We start from the raw sequence: 21,484 nt of genomic DNA, 5'->3' as shown, positions 1-21,484 counted from the left end.
GCTGTGCATTTATCCATTGTGAAAAACTGTGGGAAATGTACAGTAGTTGAAAATTCACACTGATATAACCCACACAATTTTGACAAAATAATTGGGCAAACCTGAAAACATGCACAAAAACGATCAGTCTGCAATGCGCGGAAAAAAATGTTTTACTTGTTTTTCTCAAAAATGCAAAACGGAGTTATCTCATTTTGCTGTCAAACCGTTCATAGAACAAACAGGTCTAAGAATACCTTCAAGCTAAAACACTGAAACCTGCATTCCTGCCAAGAAAACAATCCCATTATCCCTAGTCTTGCTGCCAATAAAGACTCTGGTTTCTGTTTCTGAAAACAATGTATGTTGGATATTTCAGCGTTCTTGGAACCAGGTCTGTAAGGAAATCGCGATATTGAACCTTTGAGCTTTTTCCTACCAGCATGAAATATGGAATTATTTAAGGATATGCATTAAAGCTTTATTTTAAGAGTGAATTGTTAAACATGCCTCCCATCATTTGTAGTAATTCTTTTACATTTATAGTACGGATAATGATACTCGATTTCACTTGAACCTTGAGCTTTGCTCGGAGGGAGCTCTTGTACTCTGTTCCAGGGTTTTATTAACAGCCTTTGAAGTTTGTCCAAAGTCAAGATCAATGTTCCACATTATGTTAATGAATAAATGAATAAAAAAAAGAAGTGTTGTTTAACAGGGGGAAAGGAGTCGCAAGTCTTTATAACTGTGTTTGGTAAATTTTCCCATGACAGGAAAGTGTTTAGGACGGAGGAGTTTACACATTCCGGGTTCATTGTAAAATGAAAAGTTCCTTTTTTTTTTTTTTTTGGGGCCTAGTTAACCACAAGAATTACAATACAGGAAAAGCTGATACAAGATACAAGAGCACTTGTTAATGATGGAAATGAAAACCGATCTTGTGTTCGTAGACATACCACAATGTTAAATATAAATATTTAAACGGTGCGATATGATGGATGGTGTAGTGCCCTTGCACCTCCAGGGTCTGGGTTCGACTCCCGCCTTCAGATCTGTGTGTATAGAAGTTAATTGTTCTCCCTGTGCTTGGTGGGTTTCCTCCCACAGTCTGCATGTGTGCCTGTGATGGATTGGTGTACCTGCCTTAGGTACTCAGTTACATTACAGCGTTACTTTCTGATAAAAGTAACTAGTTCGAGTACTTTTCCATTGCAGAGAATGAAAACTTCTTTGTGATTCCTCGTGCATGTTGTTTTAGTCAAGACCTTTATAATTATTCTAACATCATCACTTATAATCTCTTAACTACTAATACCCATATCTCACCTACGCGGTTTCGCGCGGTGGCTGTAACTACGGTTTTTCATGATTCACCGTCAGTTTTAGCGCTGTGATTAGATTTCCATCTTTCCGCGCGTCGGTCCTCGCAAAGTCAAACCGCATAGGTGAGATAGGGGTATAACAGCAGGAATAACAGAGGGGGCGGGCTATCAGGAGCGGGGCTTGTAGGACGACTTTCACACACACACACACACACACACAATAAGGATTGGGAATGATTGCTGTCTGGCTCACGAATTACATAAATTGTCTGAATAACGAATTACATTAAAAAAAAAACTAAATAACTGTGTACTTAAATGACGTACCTAACGCGTTAGATTACTCATTACATCTAAAAGGTACTCTAACACTGCTCCTGAGATAGGGCTCCAGGGTTCCTCTAACCCTGTACAGGATAAGCGGTATAGACATCTTGATATAATATAATCCTGAATAGACGTGGTACTTGAGAAGTAACCTACATACAGTATATAGAAACAATACACTTGTGTGGATCATTTTCACATAACCCTACAGTCACAGTGGTGTCATTCATTCCTAAGTTGTAAGTCCTGTTGTTTAACCTTTTTTTTTCCATTCTGTTCTATTCTTGCCATCCATTATTACATTTTCTGTATGAAAAGCACTTCAACCTACAACAACTACTGTACATCTACTACTATTACAATTTTTTTTTTATTTTAAATCTATTCCTTATCCCGATGATTGCCTTACATGACCCCAATTATAATGTTTACAAAAAAAGAAGTCTTTGATGCACACTACAGTTCTTCCTCTTGCTGATCTTACATATAAGATGGACCTGGCAAGATGAGAAAGAAAAAGCCCCATCCACCTCCTCCACTTGGCACCGAGGCAAGGAAATAGATCACAATCAGATAGGACGGAGGTGAGTTAGGAGTTGGAGCGCAATAGCCAGGCTGTGATCCCGATGACTCCCATACAGTAGTATCCCCTTCTGTGTGTATGAAAGTCCATCACGCAGCCAGGCACTTTATAGCATATGTGGTGTCACTGCTTACAAGGTAATTGTGATGAAATGTGACGAGGCCTTGAATCACCGGGGCTACTCCTGCCCCTTAGCAATTCATCACTGTGTTCCAACTCTGGACTGAAATTAAGAAGTTACTACCACAGTCATTATAGTGATATGGCTTCTATAGGAAATCTGTCATATGCTAGGAATGTGTAACCATCTGAGCGGTTAAGTCAATTTTTGAATAAATTTCTCTCCTTAAAATACCTCTTAAAAACCCGAGAGTGATTACTTGCTCCAGAGTTGCAATCCTGCCCTGACATAACTACAAACTATTCCCAGTCCTTGCTGTAGTTATTGAATAATTCATAGTAGTTCCTGGATGATATGCCTTTAGAATACATATATATATACATATACACACACACACACACATACTGTAAATGCACCATTTGGGAATCAGCTATGCTGAAATAGAAGAGTGGTACACTTTAACTGCCTAACTAAAGAGAAACAGAGAGAAAGAGGAAGCTCTCTTCTTTTATATTTATACTCTTTATATAATTTATATATATAAAGATGTGAGGTTTGTCAGTTAAAGGGTACTAATCTTCTTCTGTAGAATAGCTGAATCCCAAATGGTGCATTTATGTAAACTATTAAAAATATAGATACATAAATATAAAATTTTAGTAATAAATAATAAATAATAAATAATAATGGGGGGGGTTCGGGAGGTTCCAGGTTCAAATCCCATGCCCCAAGCTGTCCCTGTCGGGCCCTTGAGCAAGGCCCTCAACTGCTCAGATGTATAATGAGATAAAAATGTAAGTCGCTCTGGATAAGGGCGTTTAGCCTCTTGCAGATTGTACACAGTGATATTATGTCTGTTATACCAAACTAAATTGCCTTTATTAATGTACTTATTCCTGTCTAATGATTTCACCTAAACATACCACTATCACTCACTCGCTCTCTATACCGCTTATCATGTACAAGGTCGCGCAAGCCTCAGGGCACGAGGTGGAGGACACGCTGGATGGGGTGCCAGTCCATCGCAGGGCGCAAGCACATACACACTCCAATCACCGTACTCTGCATGTCTTTGGATGGTGGGGGTGGGACCAGAGTACCCAGAGGAAACCGACCAAGCGCAGGGAGAACGTGCACACAGACCTGAGGCGGGATTCAAACCCCTTGATTCTAGAGGTGTAATCCCACAGTGTTAACCATAAAACCAACCTGCTGGCATTAACAGAATGAAACTACAGTATGCAGTATAAATGCAGGTTGTAAGATAGGGAAATGAAAAAGAAGGAATGAAGAAGAATAGAGAGAAAGGAATTTATATAAAAAAGTGTGTATGTATGAAAAAGGAATGTGTAAGAAGGAAGGTATGAATAAAGAAAGGAAGGAAGGAAGGATGAAAGGAATGTGCTTACTGTACTGTATGTATGTGTGCATGTAGGAAGTCAGGTAAATAGAAAAAAAAACAAGAAAGGAATGCATGAAGGATGGAAAGAAGGGAGAAAGGAATGTATGCGTGCATGAAAGTAGGAAAGACCACATGGAGGAAGAAAAGAAGGAAAGAAGACAAAAAGAAAGAAGGAAGGACTATATATATATTATACAGTATGTACAGTAGGTTTGTATGTATGTATGTATGTATGTATGGTATAAAAGTATGTATGGACGTAGATCCACATGGAGAAATAAATAAAGCAATAGGGACGGGATGCAGGAAGCCATGAGGATTTTGCACTGATTTTATTTCTACTTGAGTCATTTTTTTTTTTTGCCGGAGTAAGATTTTTGCCTACTCACTCCTGTTCTGGTTCTTATGCAACATCATCATTTTATGCAGCGAAACCATGAAAATATCAGATGTCAGTTTTGCCAAGAAAAAAAAAGGTCCTGAAACAGTTTCTACACACCAAGCAGGAGATTCTTACATCCAACAGATTCAAGAGTCATCCAAAACATCTGCATGACTGGGCGGTAAATGTCAAATTTAACTACATGTGTCTTTCTCTGGGTTTAAGTGGGTTTCTGTTCTGTTTTTGTGTGAATTCATGTTTAATAGCGTGTAAATAACATCACATGCTATATGCACAGTTTTTTAGGCATTTCTGGAAATGAAATCACAATAAATTCTTTAATAGGCAGAAAAACAGAAGCATGAAACAGAGGCACGCCAAAGCCACAGTTTAAAGAGGCAACAACAAAAGAAAAACTATGCCAAAGCATATCTAAATAAATACTGGACGCACTGACTTTACTAATAAACAAATGCATTTGCTTTGAAAAAAAATAAAAAATCACGCAACAATTTGTACTTATTTTTGATTCAACTAATTGACAATTAAGAAAATAAGAACTTCCTGAAACGTGTGAGTTTCATTTGCTCCAACTAACCCATAATAATAGGGTCTCATCCCGAAGTTGAAAAAGACAGGGGTACACAAGTTTGGGCCAAGGAGTTCCTGGGAGGCCAGCATTTCAAATGTGAAAGTCTAATCATAGCTTAGGTGTACTGAGAAAACTTTCAACTATGATGGTGTGCAAGCACGAGTGAAACACTGAGATAAGTGCATTAGTGCAGCAGGAGATTATATAGAGAAATAAAGGGAGTTTTTAACTCTTATAACTGTTCTGTTATTCTGCACAATCAAAAGTCCCAGTTTGGCTTGAACACATTAACATTGCATATGATAGGACCTTCTGCCTGCATGTGTAAATGAATATGTACAGTAAATTTATGGAAGCATTTCTGCATGAAACCATTTGTTTCTCTTTGATGTCCAAACATGCCATGGTTGCAGATATTTAACATATGCATAAAACTGTTTTTAAAAATGTTATCTTCACCTTATCACATGTAATATCATGGGTGTCATTTATCATCAGTCAATCGCCCACAAGAACATTAAGTTCTTTATGAATTAGCATATCTGTCTGACAAACTACACCACTAACCCCAGGCACAGACGCTATTTCAGCTTACCTGAATTGGCTGTGATTAAAGACCAGCTCGCTGTAGGCCTGAGCCAGAACCCTGGCGCTCTCCTGAGCAGCTCCTCCACTCTGAGTCACTTTGCTGAGGTGGTGGGTCAGATAGACCAGAAGCTGGTGGTTCGATTGTGGCATGCTGGGCGAGTCCAGGATCCTCTTCAGCTGCTGACCACAATCCTCCAGACCTGCTGTTTCTTTAAAGGAGACAGAGGCCATTCAATAGGTTAAACACTTATCATGCAATATTATATCATCCCATATGATAGCATCAGAGCATGTGCAGTCGCCAGCTACACAGGCTTTCTGTGTCATCGCTTGACATGTTTAATAATTTCTTCAAGCCAGAGAGTGTTGTATTAGAGCGCATAAAGGAGATTTCTATTGTATTGTCTAACAGGAGTGGATTTAAACACAGAATAAAGAGGGTCAAGACTGATGTCATCAAGTGACATCTTTGTGACTGATGTCAAAAAAAGAAAGAAAGAAAGAAGGAAAGAAGGAAAGATGATAGACTGTCAGCTGATAAAATGGCTGGAAGAAAGAAAGAAAGAAAGAAAGAAAGAAAGAAAGAAAGAACATAAGAACTGGCAGCTGAAAAAATGGTTTAAAGAAAGAAAAAAGAAAGAAAAAAGAAAGAACAAAACATGATCGAACTGGCAGCTGATAAAATGTGTCAAAGAAAGAAAGAAAGAAAGAAAGAAACAATAGAACTGGCAGCTGGATAAAATGGTTAAAAGAAAGAAAGAAAGAAAGAAAGAAAGAAAGAAAGAAAGAAAGAAGGAAAGAAAGAAAGAAAGAAAGAAAGAAAGAAAAAAGAAAGAACAAAACATCGAACTGGCAGCTGATAAAATGGGTCAAAGAAAAAAAGAAAGAAAGAAAGAAAGAAAGAAAGAAAGAAACAATAGAACTGGCAGCTGGATAAAATGGTTGAAAGAAAGAAAGAAAGAAAGAAAGAAAGAAAGAAAGAAAGAATAGAACTGGCAGCTGGATAAAATGGTTGAAAGAAAGAAGGAAAGAAAGAAAGAAAGAAAGAACATGAGAACTGGCAGCTGAAAAAATGGTTTAAAGAAAGAAAGAAAGAAAGAAAGAAAGAAAAAAGAAAGAAAAAAGAAAGAACAAAACATGATCGAACTGGCAGCTGATAAAATGTGTCAAAGAAAGAAAGAAAGAAAAAAAGAAAGAAAGAAAGAAACAATAGAACTGGCAGCTGGATAAAATGGTTAAAAGAAAGAAAGAAAGAAAAAAAAAAGAAAGAAAGACATGATAGAACTGACAGAATTGAGATGATAGAACTGATAGAACTGGCAGCTGATACTGTAAAATAAGTCAAAAAAAGGAAAGAAAGAAGAAAAAAAGAAAGAAGAAAAGAACAAAAGAAAGAAAGAAAGAAAAAAAGAAAGAAAAAAACATGATAGAACTGGGAGCTGAATAAAATGGGTGAAAGAAAGAAAGATGATAGAATTGACAGCTGATAAAATGGGTCAAAGAAAAAAAAGAAAGAAAGAAAGAAAGAAGTGTGGACAAGAAAGAAATGATAGAACTGGCAGCTAAACAAAATGAGTCAAAGAAAGAAGGAAAGAATGTAGTGAAACATGAGTGAATTGACAGCCAAACCTAAATCGTGCTTTACAAAAGCGAGGAGATGAGAGGAGAGGACACGGAAGGGGAGGGCGAGAGATTGTGGGAAAAACAGAAAGTACGAGAAAATGAAAGGAAAGGAAGGGGGAAAATTAAAATAGGACAGGGCAATTAGAGAGTGGGGACAATTACATGATTCATGCGAGCGTGCACGCTGCCGTGAGATGGCCTGGCGTCCCATTCCGTGTGTATTCCCATCTCATTAAACAGGCTCCAGATACACATCCACCCTGATCGTGACTAAATGAACCCTCCTTTATTTGGAACTACCCGAGCAGAAGCTACAGTACCACAGGTTGGTTTAACAACTCAGTGTCAAAAGTGCTGAGTGAGCTTTTTCTCCAGCGCTCACCTTTATGAAATATGTGTAGCCATTAGCTACGGTATGGACTGATGGGCTGAGCCAGGCAATTAATGTTACTCCATCATTATATCCATCTACTAATGACATTATACATCTGTAGACTGAAGATTGAGTGTTAGCCCTGCCGTGACTACTGCTAGCTTTTTGTCTGCCGTGACAGCGGGAAATAAGGCTCTGATTTAAAGGACCCCTATGTATTGATTGGTGATATTCAGATGGACTTTCCCACAGTGGAGAGAGACAACATCTGCGCTCAAAAAAAAAAGAAGAAAAAAAAAGGAGAAGATGCAGATCTGGGTTGCAAAATTAGGTCAGCGATTCAACGTAATGACTCTTGCATGCAAAACGGTGATTTAACATGTGGCTGAACGCTAAAGGCACAATCTGCTCAACCACTGGCGTTGACTGATAAGTCATCACACAACCCCCAGGAGCCAGAACCATGACTGATACCCTACTTATAATGTACATATTGGACATACTGTAGAAATGCGTTGAAATAAAATGACTATAATTCGACAGTTGTCTTATGTAGATTATTATATTGGCTTTATGTTGCTTTTAGCGTGAGCGGCTCGGCTTGAGTCTTATCCATCACAGTGCTCTTAGAGTAAGTAAAGACGAATGTCTAAATGCGCGCCAGACTCACACGGACACACTCTTAACCTCTTGCCAATTACATTTCCACATTGAATTATGAGCGTCATTACGACCTGGCTGGTTAAGGCACCTCGCCAATGGTGCTTATGTAAGATAAGTGTCCTGGGGTCAAAGGTAATGAGCAGCCGGGAATGGGGATATAGAATGATGGATGTTTGACAGCCGGCAGGCTCAAATGTAGGTCAGCTCTCTGACCTTGGCCTCTGACCTTGGCCTAAGAGCAATGACAGGCCTAGACCCTATGCACACACCGTTGTGAGCTATCACCCTTGCTCTTTAAATGGATATGTATATTACTAGCTGTTTGAAGAAGAACAGCCCTTTCCACCCCTTCAATCCAACCCTGCTAGTCATGATCAATGGAGGCGTTCAATAAAGGCCAGGGCTGCAGGAACTGAGCTGGGTCCATCTGGGCTCAGCAGGAGACGTGTACGAGGAGGGGGCGGGTAGGGCAGTCAAGAAAACCAGCACTGACACTCCTGAAAAGGGACACAGCAGCCCCCAGTGAGCGAGCCAGATGCTGGCTGGTACTTCACGCTTATACACTCTGACAGATAACAGCATAAGATACTTACCTGGGCTTTGGGTTGAACCTCAGTCAAGAACACTTAACGGCAATTAGCAGCGCATCTGCCGAGAACGACACCGGATCTATACGTCCATTGCGGAACGTTTAATTGTGAAGGTTACAGATGCTCTTCCTTTCAGAGAGCAGATAAATAACTTAATTGGTCCCGCGGAATTTATTACAGCATCAGACAACTTCACTCACACCTTTTGGCAGCTGATTTATTAATGGTCTGATGAAGAATGATGTCTTCCAAATCAGCAGAATAGCCTATCTTGTATGTTTCGCATGTTTGTCTCATTTATTCATCTTCAGTAATTGTTTTTATCCTGGTCGGGGTCGACGGGGATCCACAGGCTAGCTCGGCATACTGTTAAGTACATTGGACTACGGTTAAGATATTGGGCTAGGATTCTAAAGGTCCCAGGTTTAAACCCAATAACCACCAATTTGCCACTGTTGGGCCCTTGAGAGAGGCCCTTAACCCTCAACTGCTCAGATGTATAATGAGATAAAAATGTAAGGTCACTCTGGATAAGGTCATATGCCAAATGTCTTAATGTAAATAATCAACCCAGAGAATACAGGAAGTGCATGCAAAACTCAACATTGACTTAAGCCCAAACTCAGGACTAACTCAAACCAGGCGCTATGGAGCAGCGAGGTGGCAGTGCTACCTGATGCCACGCCACTCCACTCCTGCTTTTCTTTTATTAACTTTAAATTGTACCTAAAAAGTGTAGATTCTGAGGCTGTGTGAATACAAATAAGTAAACACTCAGTTAAATCCCCAGACATGGGTAAACCATTTCCACCATTCATTATGCAATTAATGGTTTGTTTTCTTATTAATTAAAATGATGTTTTATATTACGTTTCTGGTTAAAGAGTTTGTGAAGCTGGTCTCTTAACAACTAGCTTATGAACAGAATGCACAGTTACATCTACAGTACACTCACACAGTTTTGTGCATGTTGTGTGTTTTGAATATTTTGTACCCATCTCTCTCTCTCTCTCTCTCTCTCTCTCTTTCTCTCTGTGTAATTTTACCACTGCTCTCAATTTTACATTTCAACATTAATCTTGCCGGAAAACAGGTATCACATTTTAAAAAAAGCATAATTACGTACCGGGTTCAGCACCTTCCATGCATGCGACACCATGTATGTAATTACTTTTTGCAAATGCATCCACTAACTGCACACACAATTTATCAGAACGCATGCAAATTGGCCTTGTTGTTTATCTCGAAAATGGCAAATAAACATAAAAAAAAGAACAACAAAAAAACCTATATAATAGGACATAATAGAAATAACACATTAATATAAAACAGAGATTGAATTGGAGCTGGTTTAGAGCTGCTGTGATGAACAACTTCTGGCCAATATGTATGTTGCATGAATATACAGTACGCACCAAAATATACAGTACGGAAATTAAACGGCGAACAATATTACTTTGTGATTTTATACACTATTACATATTGATTTACCACAGTATGTGTTCCAAGTGTGTGTGCACTGCCCTGCTGTAGACTGTCTTCATATCATTCATGCAGATTCTCAACCCGGATTCGCAGAACAACGCTTGCTGCAGACTCCTGCAAAAGGGGACAATTTGCTCCCATAGCAGTTCTTGGCAGATCTTCCGAGTTTAACACACTCTCCTTTAACATTCCCCACAAGTAGGTATAACACACTAGGTATAAAGGTTTAATGTTTCACTGCGACAAAGATACACTTTAAACATTAGTTGACAGTAAAAAAAAAATGGTGTTTATATAAACACACTAATTAAGAAATCTTTTATTACAGAGTGCATTCGCCTTTGGCATTGTCTCAACAACTAAATGTAGCATAACAACACTTATTTCCATCCAGACTTGTATTCAATCAGGTCCGAGATCTTGTATTGATAGACTCAAGTCGATCCACTTAATAAAGCGCATCCCAAAGACTTTCACTTTGGTTAAGGTCAGGACTTAGGAATGGTGGTGCCCAGTTCATAGATGAAAATGATTTCACGTGCTCCCAGAAACACTCTTTCACAATCTAAACCCTGGAATAAGCATATTCCATCTGGGGGAAAAAATCCATAGATGTAATAGTCTGGCCAGCACAGTGGCACTGACGCCGTGCACCACCAGGTTCTGGGTTCTGGGTTCGATTCTCAGCTCGGGTCTGTGTGCATGGGGTTTACAAGTTCTCCCCATGCTTTGTGGGTTGTGTTGGTGTTCCCAAATTGCCAGTTGTGTCTAAATGAGCATGTCTGTGTTTACCCGCCGCCCAGGGTGTACTGTGCCCCAAGTCTCCTGGGATAGAGTCCATCCCTCCCGTGACTCTATGTATAGGATAAAGTGGTATAGACAATGAGTGAGTGAGTGAGCCTAAACCTGGTCATTCAATACATTCAGGTCATCAGCTGACTTCATTTTGTTGCCACATAACATTGCTGATCCCAGACCTGACCAACTGGAGCAACCTCAGATCATAACACTGCCTTCAGAGGCTTGTACAGTGGGCACTATGCATGATTGGTGCATCACTTTTTTACCTTGATGCACCCCTCATTTTGGAATAATGTCACTCTCAACCTTTTTCAATTGATTCAAAATCTAAGTTCACTAGGCAACTTTTTATAAGCCACACCAAGAGGTGATTTTCTTATGGCCTCACAGCTGTTTAATCCCAATCCTGTGACTTCTCATCACATTGTGTGCATGGAAATGCTTTTTAAATATTAAAAACAGCTGTTGATTTTTGTTTTTTATTGCAACTTCACCAAGTGATCTCTAATTATGGTCATGAATGTTTTTTTGTTCCACATTACTTTAAAGAAGCTGAAGGTTCAGCACTATCCTTCCAGGTTTTGATAATGTGTCGGACAGTTCCTAAACCAATTACAGTCATTTCAGCAATATTTTTATTTTATTATAGTAACGTCTTTCATATAGCTATGACATATAAGTCTTTGACATGGCTGTTTATGAAATAAAAAGATAATTATTCAATTATCCAATCGAAGGCTCTTAAGTATTTTTAAGCATTTGTTTTTTTGTTTTGGACCAGGCACCGTATGGATATATGCACAAATGAATAAAACAGTACCATCATTTTTACTGGCTATAATTATTGAAGGAAAGTTCAGATCTGGGACATGATGCGTTGCTGAGAGATCAGCACTTACATAATTCAGTTCGTGTGTCCCAGCTAAATCAGGTCATGCTCAGGATCAGATGAGGCTAAGGGAGAGCGCAGGCTGTGTGTGTGTGTGTGTGTGTGTGTGTGTGTGTGCATGCCAGTCAGCATCAGTGGGAGTCATTGAGAATGAGGTTGGGAATAGACGCTGTTATCTCACCCTCAGGCATGTTAGCACCCCTCTAAACCCCAAACACACACCCACACGCACCCACATATGAACAAACGCAAACCCTCCGTTCCATGGAGTTTCGCCTTCTTGCAAATCACTTACATTGGGTTTTCTGTGAACAGATGTTTATTTAGCTTTTGCTGGATAGAACCTTAAATGTTTCCTCTTGTAAAAGTCTTTTAGGCTGATGGTTTATGGTTTCAGTCTAACAGATAATAACAAGACCTAACTTCAATATAACTAGTGGAATCACGTGAGGCTTGCTGTAAGCAACTCTTCCTCTACATGAGCTCAATCAATAACGTCATATCATGTCTCCCCAACGGTTTACATACAGTACCGCTGTTACGCTCTGGACATTTAACTCATCTTTGCCTTGCTTTCCTCATAGCCTCATGTTTCTGCTCAGATCTCATGCCTCGCAGACATCTCGTCAAAGATGGCATCTTATCAGCTACAAACAACATCCCAGCATGACTCTACTGTTGCTGTAAATCCCTGGAGATACTGTTTATTCCCATGTTGGGGTCTCCCCAGGACATTTTTGATCTCACCATCTATGTGAGTGCACATAGCCTTGTGGTAACCATAAACTATTCTTCTCCTGGCAGGTCCTCCCCTGGTCACCAACTGATCCTGATACAGCCGCACAACATGTTTACAACCTCCTAAAGTTAAAACACTGACGCTTGCACGAATCATTTCTACCCCTGAGCGTCGCACCACTTGAGTGGACCCACAATGTCTCAGGGTGAAAGTAGGACATAAATCAATGCTGTTCTCTGTCCTAGTGCCTGGGTGGTGGATTGAACTTCTCTTCTTAGTTGTCCAAACAGCTAAACCACTGGCAGTCTTCAAACAAAGACTTCAAAGACTTCAAAAGAGTAAAACCTGCTCATAGAGAATCTCTACTTTTACTTGCGGTAAGTACAAGATTTGTGTACTGTACCTTACCCACCTCTGCATATTACACATTCCAACTGTTTGTTCAGATTATTAGCTTCCTTTTATACTGTAGCAGTTTTTCACAGGTACGATTATGATTCCTACCTATGACAGAATGACACGTCATGCATTTTATAAGTTAATTCTAAAGCATGCTTCCTTGCAGATAGCGACTCATCTTTTCACCAGGTATACAGTGACTGCATATTGCTGTATTAAAGTTAGTATCTACAGCCCGGCTTACCCTGAGCAGTGTAGACCAGCTCACTGTAGAGCACAGATGGGATGATGGGACATGGCAGCTCCTGCAGGTAAGCCCTGAGAGTATCGGCCAACACGGCCAAGTCATACTGCTCACACTCCACTGCGGCGGGGTCTGAGAGGGGGGAGGGTACGAGGAAAAGGGGGTGGGGGGTGAGAGAAGGACAAAGAAAGAGCAAGACCAGAGATAGGTAAGTACAGGCATCTTCCGAACACTCTCTTCATTATTCATTTTCACAGGGCGGGAGTGCACTTCAAATAATCACTTCTTCCTCTGAGCAGGTCTGCTTGATTCAGTGGCATTTTTCACAGAGAGAGAGAGAGAGAGAGAGAGAGAGGTGTTCTGAGTGGAAGATTACTAGTCAATAATTCACCGCTTCGTATAATGGCACTTCCACAGAGTGCAATTATACAGTAGGAATTGTAAAAGGCCTTGATTGCACTAAAATTATAAAGGCATATTGATGTATTGAGAAGGCATAAAAGAGGCTGGCTGTTTTCTTGCACATTCCTGATGAGAGTATCCTAATTTATAGTTAGGACATAATTGTCAATAGTTCCTGCATGTTAAGTAGCACGGTTGTGAAACACTGAAAGCACTTCAAGTGAGTGAATATACAGTATGGAGTCCCATAGCATAGAGTATGTGATGAAGGATCTAGGGTACCAAGTTGTACTTATTTCGATTTGGACCTCCTTATTTCAAGGTGGCATGTCATTACTTCACCTTAATGTCTCAATATTTTAAAATAATAATATATATTTTTTTTTAAATAAGGAAAAGTTTGGGATATTAAAGTGAAAAAACAACCGGGCACATCAACATTCATTTTCAGAACTTTTGCCTTAGTAATAAAGTTGTTATACCTTATACAACAATGTGAAAATATACAGTGTGCAAGTTCTCCCACTTAAAAAGATGAGAGAGGCCTGTAGTTTTCATCAGAGGTATACCTCAACTATGAGAGGCAAAATAAGAAGAAAAAAAAATCCAGAAAATCACATTGTAGGATTTTTAAATAATTTATTTGCAAATTATGGTGGAAAATAAGTATTTGGTCGATAACAAAATTTCATCTCATTCAAGTCTTCACTTTGTTATATACCCTTTGTTGGCAATGACAGAAGTCAAAAATGTTCTGTAAGTCTTCACAAGGTTTTCACACACTGTTGCTGGTATTTTGGCCCATTCCTCCATGCAGATCTCCTCTAGAGCAGTGATGTTTTGGGGCTGTCGCTGGGCAACACAGACTTTCAACTCCCTCCAAAGATTTCCTATGGGGTTGAGATCTGGAGACTGGCTATGCCACTCCAGGACCTTGAAATGCTTCTTACGGTGTGTTTGGGATCATTGTCATGCTGAAAGACCCAGTCTCAAGACGTTTCATCTTCAATGGCCTTGCTGATGGAAGGAGGTTTTCACTCAAAATCTCACTATACATGGCTCCATTCATTCTTTCCTTTACATGGATCAGTTGCCGTGGTCCCTTTGCAGATAAACAGCCCCAAAGCATGATGTCTCCACCCCCATGCTTCACAGTAGGTCTGGTGTTCTTTGGATGCAACTCAGCATTCTTTCTCTTCCAAACAAAGTTTTATTTTGGTTTCATCTGACCATATGACATTCTCCCAATCCTCTTCTGGATCATCCAAATGCTCTCTAGCAAACTTCACACGGGCCTGGACGTGTACTGGCTTAAGCAGAGGGACACCTCTGGCACCGCAGTGATCTTTTTGACCCCACGGGGTGAGATCTTGCGTGGAGCCCCAGATCGAGGGAGATTATCAGTGGTCTTGTATGTCTTCCATTTTCTAATAATTGCTCCTACAGTTGATTTCTTTACACCAAGCTGCTTACCTACAGTATTGCAGATTCCGTCTTTTCAGCCTGGTGCAGGTCTACAATTTTGTTTCTGGTGTCCTTCGACAGCTCTTTGCTCTTGGCCATGGTGGAGTTTGGAGTGTGACTGTTGAGGTTGTGGACAGGTGTCTTTTATACTGATAACAGATGCCATTAAAATGGGTAACAAGTAGAGGACAGAGGAGCCTCTTAAAAAAGAAGTTACAGATCTGTGAGAGCCAGAAATCTTGCTTGTTTGTAGGTGACCAAACACTTATTTTACAGAGGAATTTACCAATTAATTCATTAAAAATCCTACAATGTGATTTTTCTTATTTTGTATCTCATAGTTGAGGTATACCTATGATGAAAATTACAGGCCTCTCTCCTCTTTTGAAGGCAATATCACATTCTAATTTGTGCTATTTGTGCTTAATAGCAAGAGGCTGTGAAGTGGGGGTGGGAACAAGAGTGCAGCCTAAGTGATGATGATATCACAGCCGTGCTGATATTCAACACAACAGCATGACCTCGAGTATGATACTGCTTTTATACAACATTTTCACAAACACCATTTATTACCAACAGATTATGATTTTTTTTGTTTATTTTACCAGTTATTTTATTCCACCAATGTATATCCTTCAGTGAACGCCAGAACTAACTAACCGCAATTAATAAAGATAGTGACAGGTAGTGTAATTAACAGGGGTAAATGTATATTTAAATTCTTACCAGTACTATGTAGTCAAAGGGTGAGGAGATAAACCATGGAGTTGGTGCACAGTCCTGAGAAACGTACCAGATCTATTTCATATTTTTACTTATTTCACCTTAAAATATTTGCAGAATTCCAACTAATGTAGAATAAAACCTCTGGTCAACATTTACATGCACATCCACACACTACGAGCAATTTGGGAACGCTAATTAGCCTAATCTGCATGCCTTTGGACTGTGGAAGGAGCCTTGAAAACCTAAAGGAAACTCAGGCACGGGGAGCACATGTAAACTCCATGCAGATAGACCCGACGTGGGTATCAAACCCAGGATCTTGTCCAATCAGATTACTTGGTCAGAACTAACTGTTGTACAATATGAGTTATACCAGTTAACCAAGATTTGCAAATCAAAAATAGATATCTATGCAATGCTGTTCAGTATCACAATCTTTGCAGCCTATGTTAAAACTAATTCATATGGGTGAATGTCCATGCTGTATAATATATTTTTTGTTTATTTGTTTGTTTGCTTCTGGAAAGTTTGAATTGTATGCTATCACATAAAAGTGATAAAAGTTGAAGATCTCTATGAAAAATAAAAAAAGGTTATTGACTGAAGTCAATATCTAAAAAGGTTTCAAAAGGTTAGTCCCATCATCAGTACTTAGACACGTACATAGTGGTTACCACTGTCATTTTGCACCTCCAAAAGCAAGGGTCCGATTCCCACCTCAGGTCTGTATGTGTTGAGTTTGCATGTTCCCCCATGTTTGGTGGGTTTCCTCCCCCAGTCCAAAGACATGCAGATTAGGCTAATTGGCATTCCCAATTTGCCCGTAGTGTGTGGTGTGTGTGCCCTGTGATGGATTGGCACTCCATCCAGGGTATACCCTGCCTCGTGCCCCAAGTCTCCTGGGATAGGTTCCAGGCCCCCCCACCGAAACCCTGTACACAGGATAAGCCTTAAAGAAGTTGAAAAAAAAAAATCGGCTAATTATGAAAGCATTTTAGTAACTCTTGTTTGGTTTTATTTTAAAATATTTACTACCAAGTCAGAGGTTTTCCGCCCACGTCCTCTCCCTAAGATACCGTGGCTCAAAATGCTTACAGCGGGAGACTAAGCAGCTGACACTTTATAGGCCAACTGACTGTCAGGAATTGCTCCTGTCCATTGTCGTCAACTGAAGCCAAGACAAATGAAACCGGCTTTTGTCTCACTTCTGCCGCACGAAGCATTGTTTGCCTTGGATGTGACCTTGGGAGACTGCTAGCAATGATAAGAACAGATTGCCTTTCAGAGTGCTGATTAAATTGAAAAGGGTAATGAATGTTAGTCAGAGGAGAGATTTAGGCAAAATGTACCTTTTAGGTATTCATAGAGTAGTACTAAGCTTGCTAATCAAAAAAAAAAAATAAATTATACAAAACAGATGCATGAAAACACAGAGAGCGACTGTTACTTAAGAAATTAAACAGATACACTGTATGCTTTCCTCTCTGCTCTCTTCCTCCTCGGTCTTCCTGTTATCTTGCTTCATCTCAACACCGAATTGATCGGAGCGCTGACTAATTGTAAAGGAAAGTTTCTCTGTTATCGGGTTCTAGTGAAATGAAAAGTCCCTTAAGCCTTGCTGATGACCTTCTCCCTCATGATTAAGTTTGTAGACCTGCTCAATGTGATTAGTTTCTACACCTGCTTCTTGGATGTGCTGCCAGTGCTAAGGTTAAGGACATGTAACATAAAACAGAACTAAATACATTTAAATGCTGCATTTTTTTTTAATTGGACTTCATTCCTGTCTTCCTAGGGGTCGTCAGTTGGGGTCACTTGACCTGCTGAGCTGCAAGGGGTTTTATGTTGGATGGCCTTGCTGTCACAACTGGTACTGCATGCAATGGCGGGTTGTGTATAGCGAAGGGTTAAGCTTCTTGTCGAAGGAGCCAATGGTGGTGACCCAGAAGTTGCAGAAGCCAAACCCCCAACCCCCTGATCAACAACCCTAGCCTCAACTGAGTGAGCCACCACTGTCCCCAAACTAGCAATAATCCTCTAAACCAGCGGTGTCAAATACGGAAAGATACTGAAATGACTCGTCTGGATGCAGGCTTTCATTGCAACCAAGCAGTAGCCTCACCTGATAGTCTATTGAAAGCCAAGAATGACTAATTAAAGACCCTGCACCCACACCGGCTCTTTCAGGATTGAGTTCGACACCCCTGCTCCAAACGCCAGTAAAACAGCCATGCAGAAAACATCTAGATACTTACAAACAGAAAAAAACAACAACAATCTTCTGTTGCTTAAAATGTAAGACAAATATTTCACCTGACCTAGAGCAACTGGATACCTTCAGTGAATTAATGGTCGACCTAAATTTAGCAGAATACCTCCAGGAGATGCAGCAAATGATCTTCTCAGGTATTGCTAAAGATCAGCACAGCACATTATCCATCAACAGTCCCCACCAGCATCTTATTGACCAACTGCTGAAAGGTGATGTGGCATCACTGTAATGTGAAATAGCCAGCCTTTTGTCCTGTAGAGCAAATACCAATATCTTAGGGTTAGAGTACCAATAGAGTATCCTTTGTTAAAGTTGACCAAACCTACAATCATGATGTTGATCTTCTTTTGGTTGTTCTTGAATTCTTGATTCTGACACTGCTTGCTACTAGATTGTTTGATGAACTTACTATTCACATGGTTTATGCGGCAGATGATTTACATAAAGCGATGACAAATAACACAGAAAATAAAAATAATGTTTGTTATACATCAAGGAAAAACTCTTGAAAGAATCTTAGTAAGAGGAGCTTGACTTTCTGTTTTTTTTTGGTAACATGGCATGGCATTATAGATAAGGGAAAAATTGATTCAGTAATTTATCACAAGCATGTATCACCACACCGTCTCCAAAATCAATTAAAAAACAAGAGTTTTCATTTTTATACAGTACCAGTCGAAAGTTTGGACACAGCTTCGAATTCGGCGCTTTTTGTTTAGTGACTTATTTTCCACATTTCAGAGGCATTCTGAAGGTGCATATGCGATACCCATCAAGCACCATGATGAAACTGGCTTTCATAAAGACCTTCCCAGGAAAGCAAGACCAAGCAAGACCTCTGCTGCAGAAGAGAAGTTCATTGAGAGTCACCAGCTTCAAAAATCACCAATTAACAAACAGCACCTCAGATTAGAGCCGTTATAAAAAACGTTACATAAGTAGCAGATACATCTCAATATCAACTATTCAAAAGCAATTATTGCATATTTTGGACGCCTTCAGCATTTTTTTTTACAGTGTAGCAAGAAATAAAAATAACTAAAGACCATGGAATTAGAAAGTGCGTCCATTGTGTTTGCATTTGAGGTTGTATATACAGTATAATCCTACAGGTGGTGCACTCTAAATTATTCACACATTGGCAGGCAGCACAGCATAGGAGAAAATTATTTGCCAAGTTTGTTTAGAATTGTAACAAAATGGCATCAGGTTATTTATAAACTCGTGATACGTACAGAATCGCAATACAAATTGAATCTTCACACAGATATCATGATAATATCGTATCGACTGGTCCCTGGTGATTCCCCTCCCTAAAAGGCATTTTTCTTTTTCTGATTAACTTCAAGAAAGACCGTTTATTGCACATATATTACCGCAAATGATAAATTCATTACACGTTGTTCATCATTTACAATATACTGTAATCACTGATGAATAGCTGCGGTATGAAAGAAAATTAAAACTTCAGCGTATGATGCTACAGAAAATAAACCACTTTTGCATCAGGCCACATGCTTTGGGTCCATGTGACAGCCAACGTATATTCAATTTTAACCTCATTTACTGTCCGACTCAGATCACATAACTGATAACCTGTGCTTGCACAACACTGAGCTGGATTAACAAAGGGATTTTCTATATGAGCTGCATGTTCCCATGGTGCTGAGGCACAGCCATGCGAGAAACTAACCCCTATTGATCCATCCCCTCTCAATGAATCTCATTTATTGGTCTCTCTAACTAGTTATTGCATCTACATATATTTCTAAGTTTTCTAATCATCTACACAGTTGATGCCCATCTCCTGGCCCTTCATTCTTTGCCATGACTCCATATCGATCGCTTCCTAGTGCCTGCTTTGATCCATATGTTGTTGGAATTTCTCTCTGTGAACTTATCGATGGATGACACCCCTCCCTACTTCGCTAAAAGACTTTTTCAGCTCATCAATCAGTCTTTCGCCCTGCCCCTCCTTACTCCACCAAGACTCCACTTCAGCCATTTACATGCCTGTCATTTGAATTCACTGTCAAATTTGACCCGCCTGATCCATCTGGTTCAGTTCTATTGATCCACTTGAGGCCTTATCTGTGTGCCTGGTGCCTTATGCCGGTCATCTGCAAACAAAGCTGTCCAATCGGCTGGTCCAGGCCTTGGCGAGAAGCCTCTCCACAACCCATTACCTCACACTGGGTCAACGCATTCTGGCGACTGAAAGGCTACATTACAAAGGCCGCATTCAAACAGGGATTCGGGGGTTGGACACTAGTCATTAATGGTCGGGGTTAGAGTTTTCAGGCAGACTTGAAAGTGTAGAAATGACCCATCATGTCAATTTGTTAGATAAAGAGCGTCAGAATAGGAGGGTAAAGCCTTGGTCATGATTATGCAGAATTGGCATCACGCACTAAAACCATAATCATACAAAAAAATGGATTATACAAGCAGTGTTCAAGTCAAACTGGGACTTGATGAAATTTCTTGTGAAAGAAGGAGTACAGTGATGAGACTCTTATCCAGAGTAAAACATTTGAACGGTGAAAACGATTTAAAAAAACCCTGTATGAACGACGATCCCAGTCTGATTTTTAAACATCGTCATGAGATCGAAAAATCGTCTTGTCGCCAACTTGTGGCAGAGACAAACCCGTCTGTGGGTACTGTACATACAATCATTCACCAACACCACTTCACCAACACCACCTGCACATTTTAGGAACTTGTATGGAACATATTGCCACATCCTCCCGTACAGTCCTGACCTCTTTCCAAGCCATTTCCACATGTTTGGTCTGTTAAAGGAGTTCTTGGTGGGCCAGAGTTTCAAACATGAAGCTTTCAGTCTGATCATAGCTCCAGTGAACTTGAGAACCCTTTCTCCCTTGATGCTATGCAAGCACTGGTGAAACACTGGGATATGGGTATTTCCATGCACATAATAACACACAGGATTGGGACTAAACACCTGTGTGGCCATAAGAAAACTTGTTAGTGAGACTAATAATAATAATAATAATAATAATAATAATAATAATAATAAAAACATTGGCAGGACACATAAAGATTGGACTTTGGAGCAAAGTTCAACGTGGCTCTGAGGTCATAAGGAATCATTTTCACACATAAATTAAACAGTGTGTGAACTTTATTTTTATTTTATAGTACTGCGCAAAAGTCTTTATAATAAATTTTGTTAAATTAAATTATGTTAATTGAATTAAAGAAATGGGAACAAATGTTTTACTGCCTAAATGCACTACTTAAAAACTGCTGTATTTTATATTTTATGTAACAACCTCAGCAGCGACCTCATTTCCCCTCTCGTCTGTTCCAACCACTCAGCACCGTTCACATGTTTTACACTAATCACCTGATCATTTGCCATCATTTGGCCTTGTTTCTCACTGCTTTGTGCCTTAAATTTTTTTTTTTTTAGGTTTAAATGATTCATAGGTCACAAACAAAAACATTCCACTGAAAGAACTGGACTGGAAATCAGAGCCAAAAAAGTTCTT

The 21,484-nt window shown here is 39.7% G+C and overlaps 1 protein-coding gene across 4 annotated transcripts in view; it reads right to left on the bottom strand.

Moving 5' to 3' along the window:
• Positions 1–21,484, bottom strand: part of pik3r3b (phosphoinositide-3-kinase, regulatory subunit 3b (gamma)) — a 209,799-nt gene that overhangs the window by 101,198 nt on the left and 87,117 nt on the right. For 3 of the 4 annotated variants that reach the window (XM_053498158.1, XM_053498161.1, XM_053498159.1), the window contains 2 exons: positions 13,103–13,234; positions 5,304–5,505 (listed from right to left, as the gene is read on the bottom strand). In XM_053498158.1, coding sequence (XP_053354133.1) covers positions 5,304–5,505; positions 13,103–13,234 — 334 coding nt within the window. The remainder of the gene's footprint in view (positions 1–5,303; positions 5,506–13,102; positions 13,235–21,484) is intronic. The other variant, XM_053498160.1, reaches the window with a different exon arrangement.

The sequence above is a fragment of the Clarias gariepinus genome, chromosome 6, assembly GCF_024256425.1.
Source record: "Clarias gariepinus isolate MV-2021 ecotype Netherlands chromosome 6, CGAR_prim_01v2, whole genome shotgun sequence".
NCBI lineage: Eukaryota > Metazoa > Chordata > Actinopteri > Siluriformes > Clariidae > Clarias > Clarias gariepinus.
The sequence above is the reverse complement of the archived record's forward strand: the minus strand, read 5'-3'. Positions and strand labels throughout refer to the sequence as shown.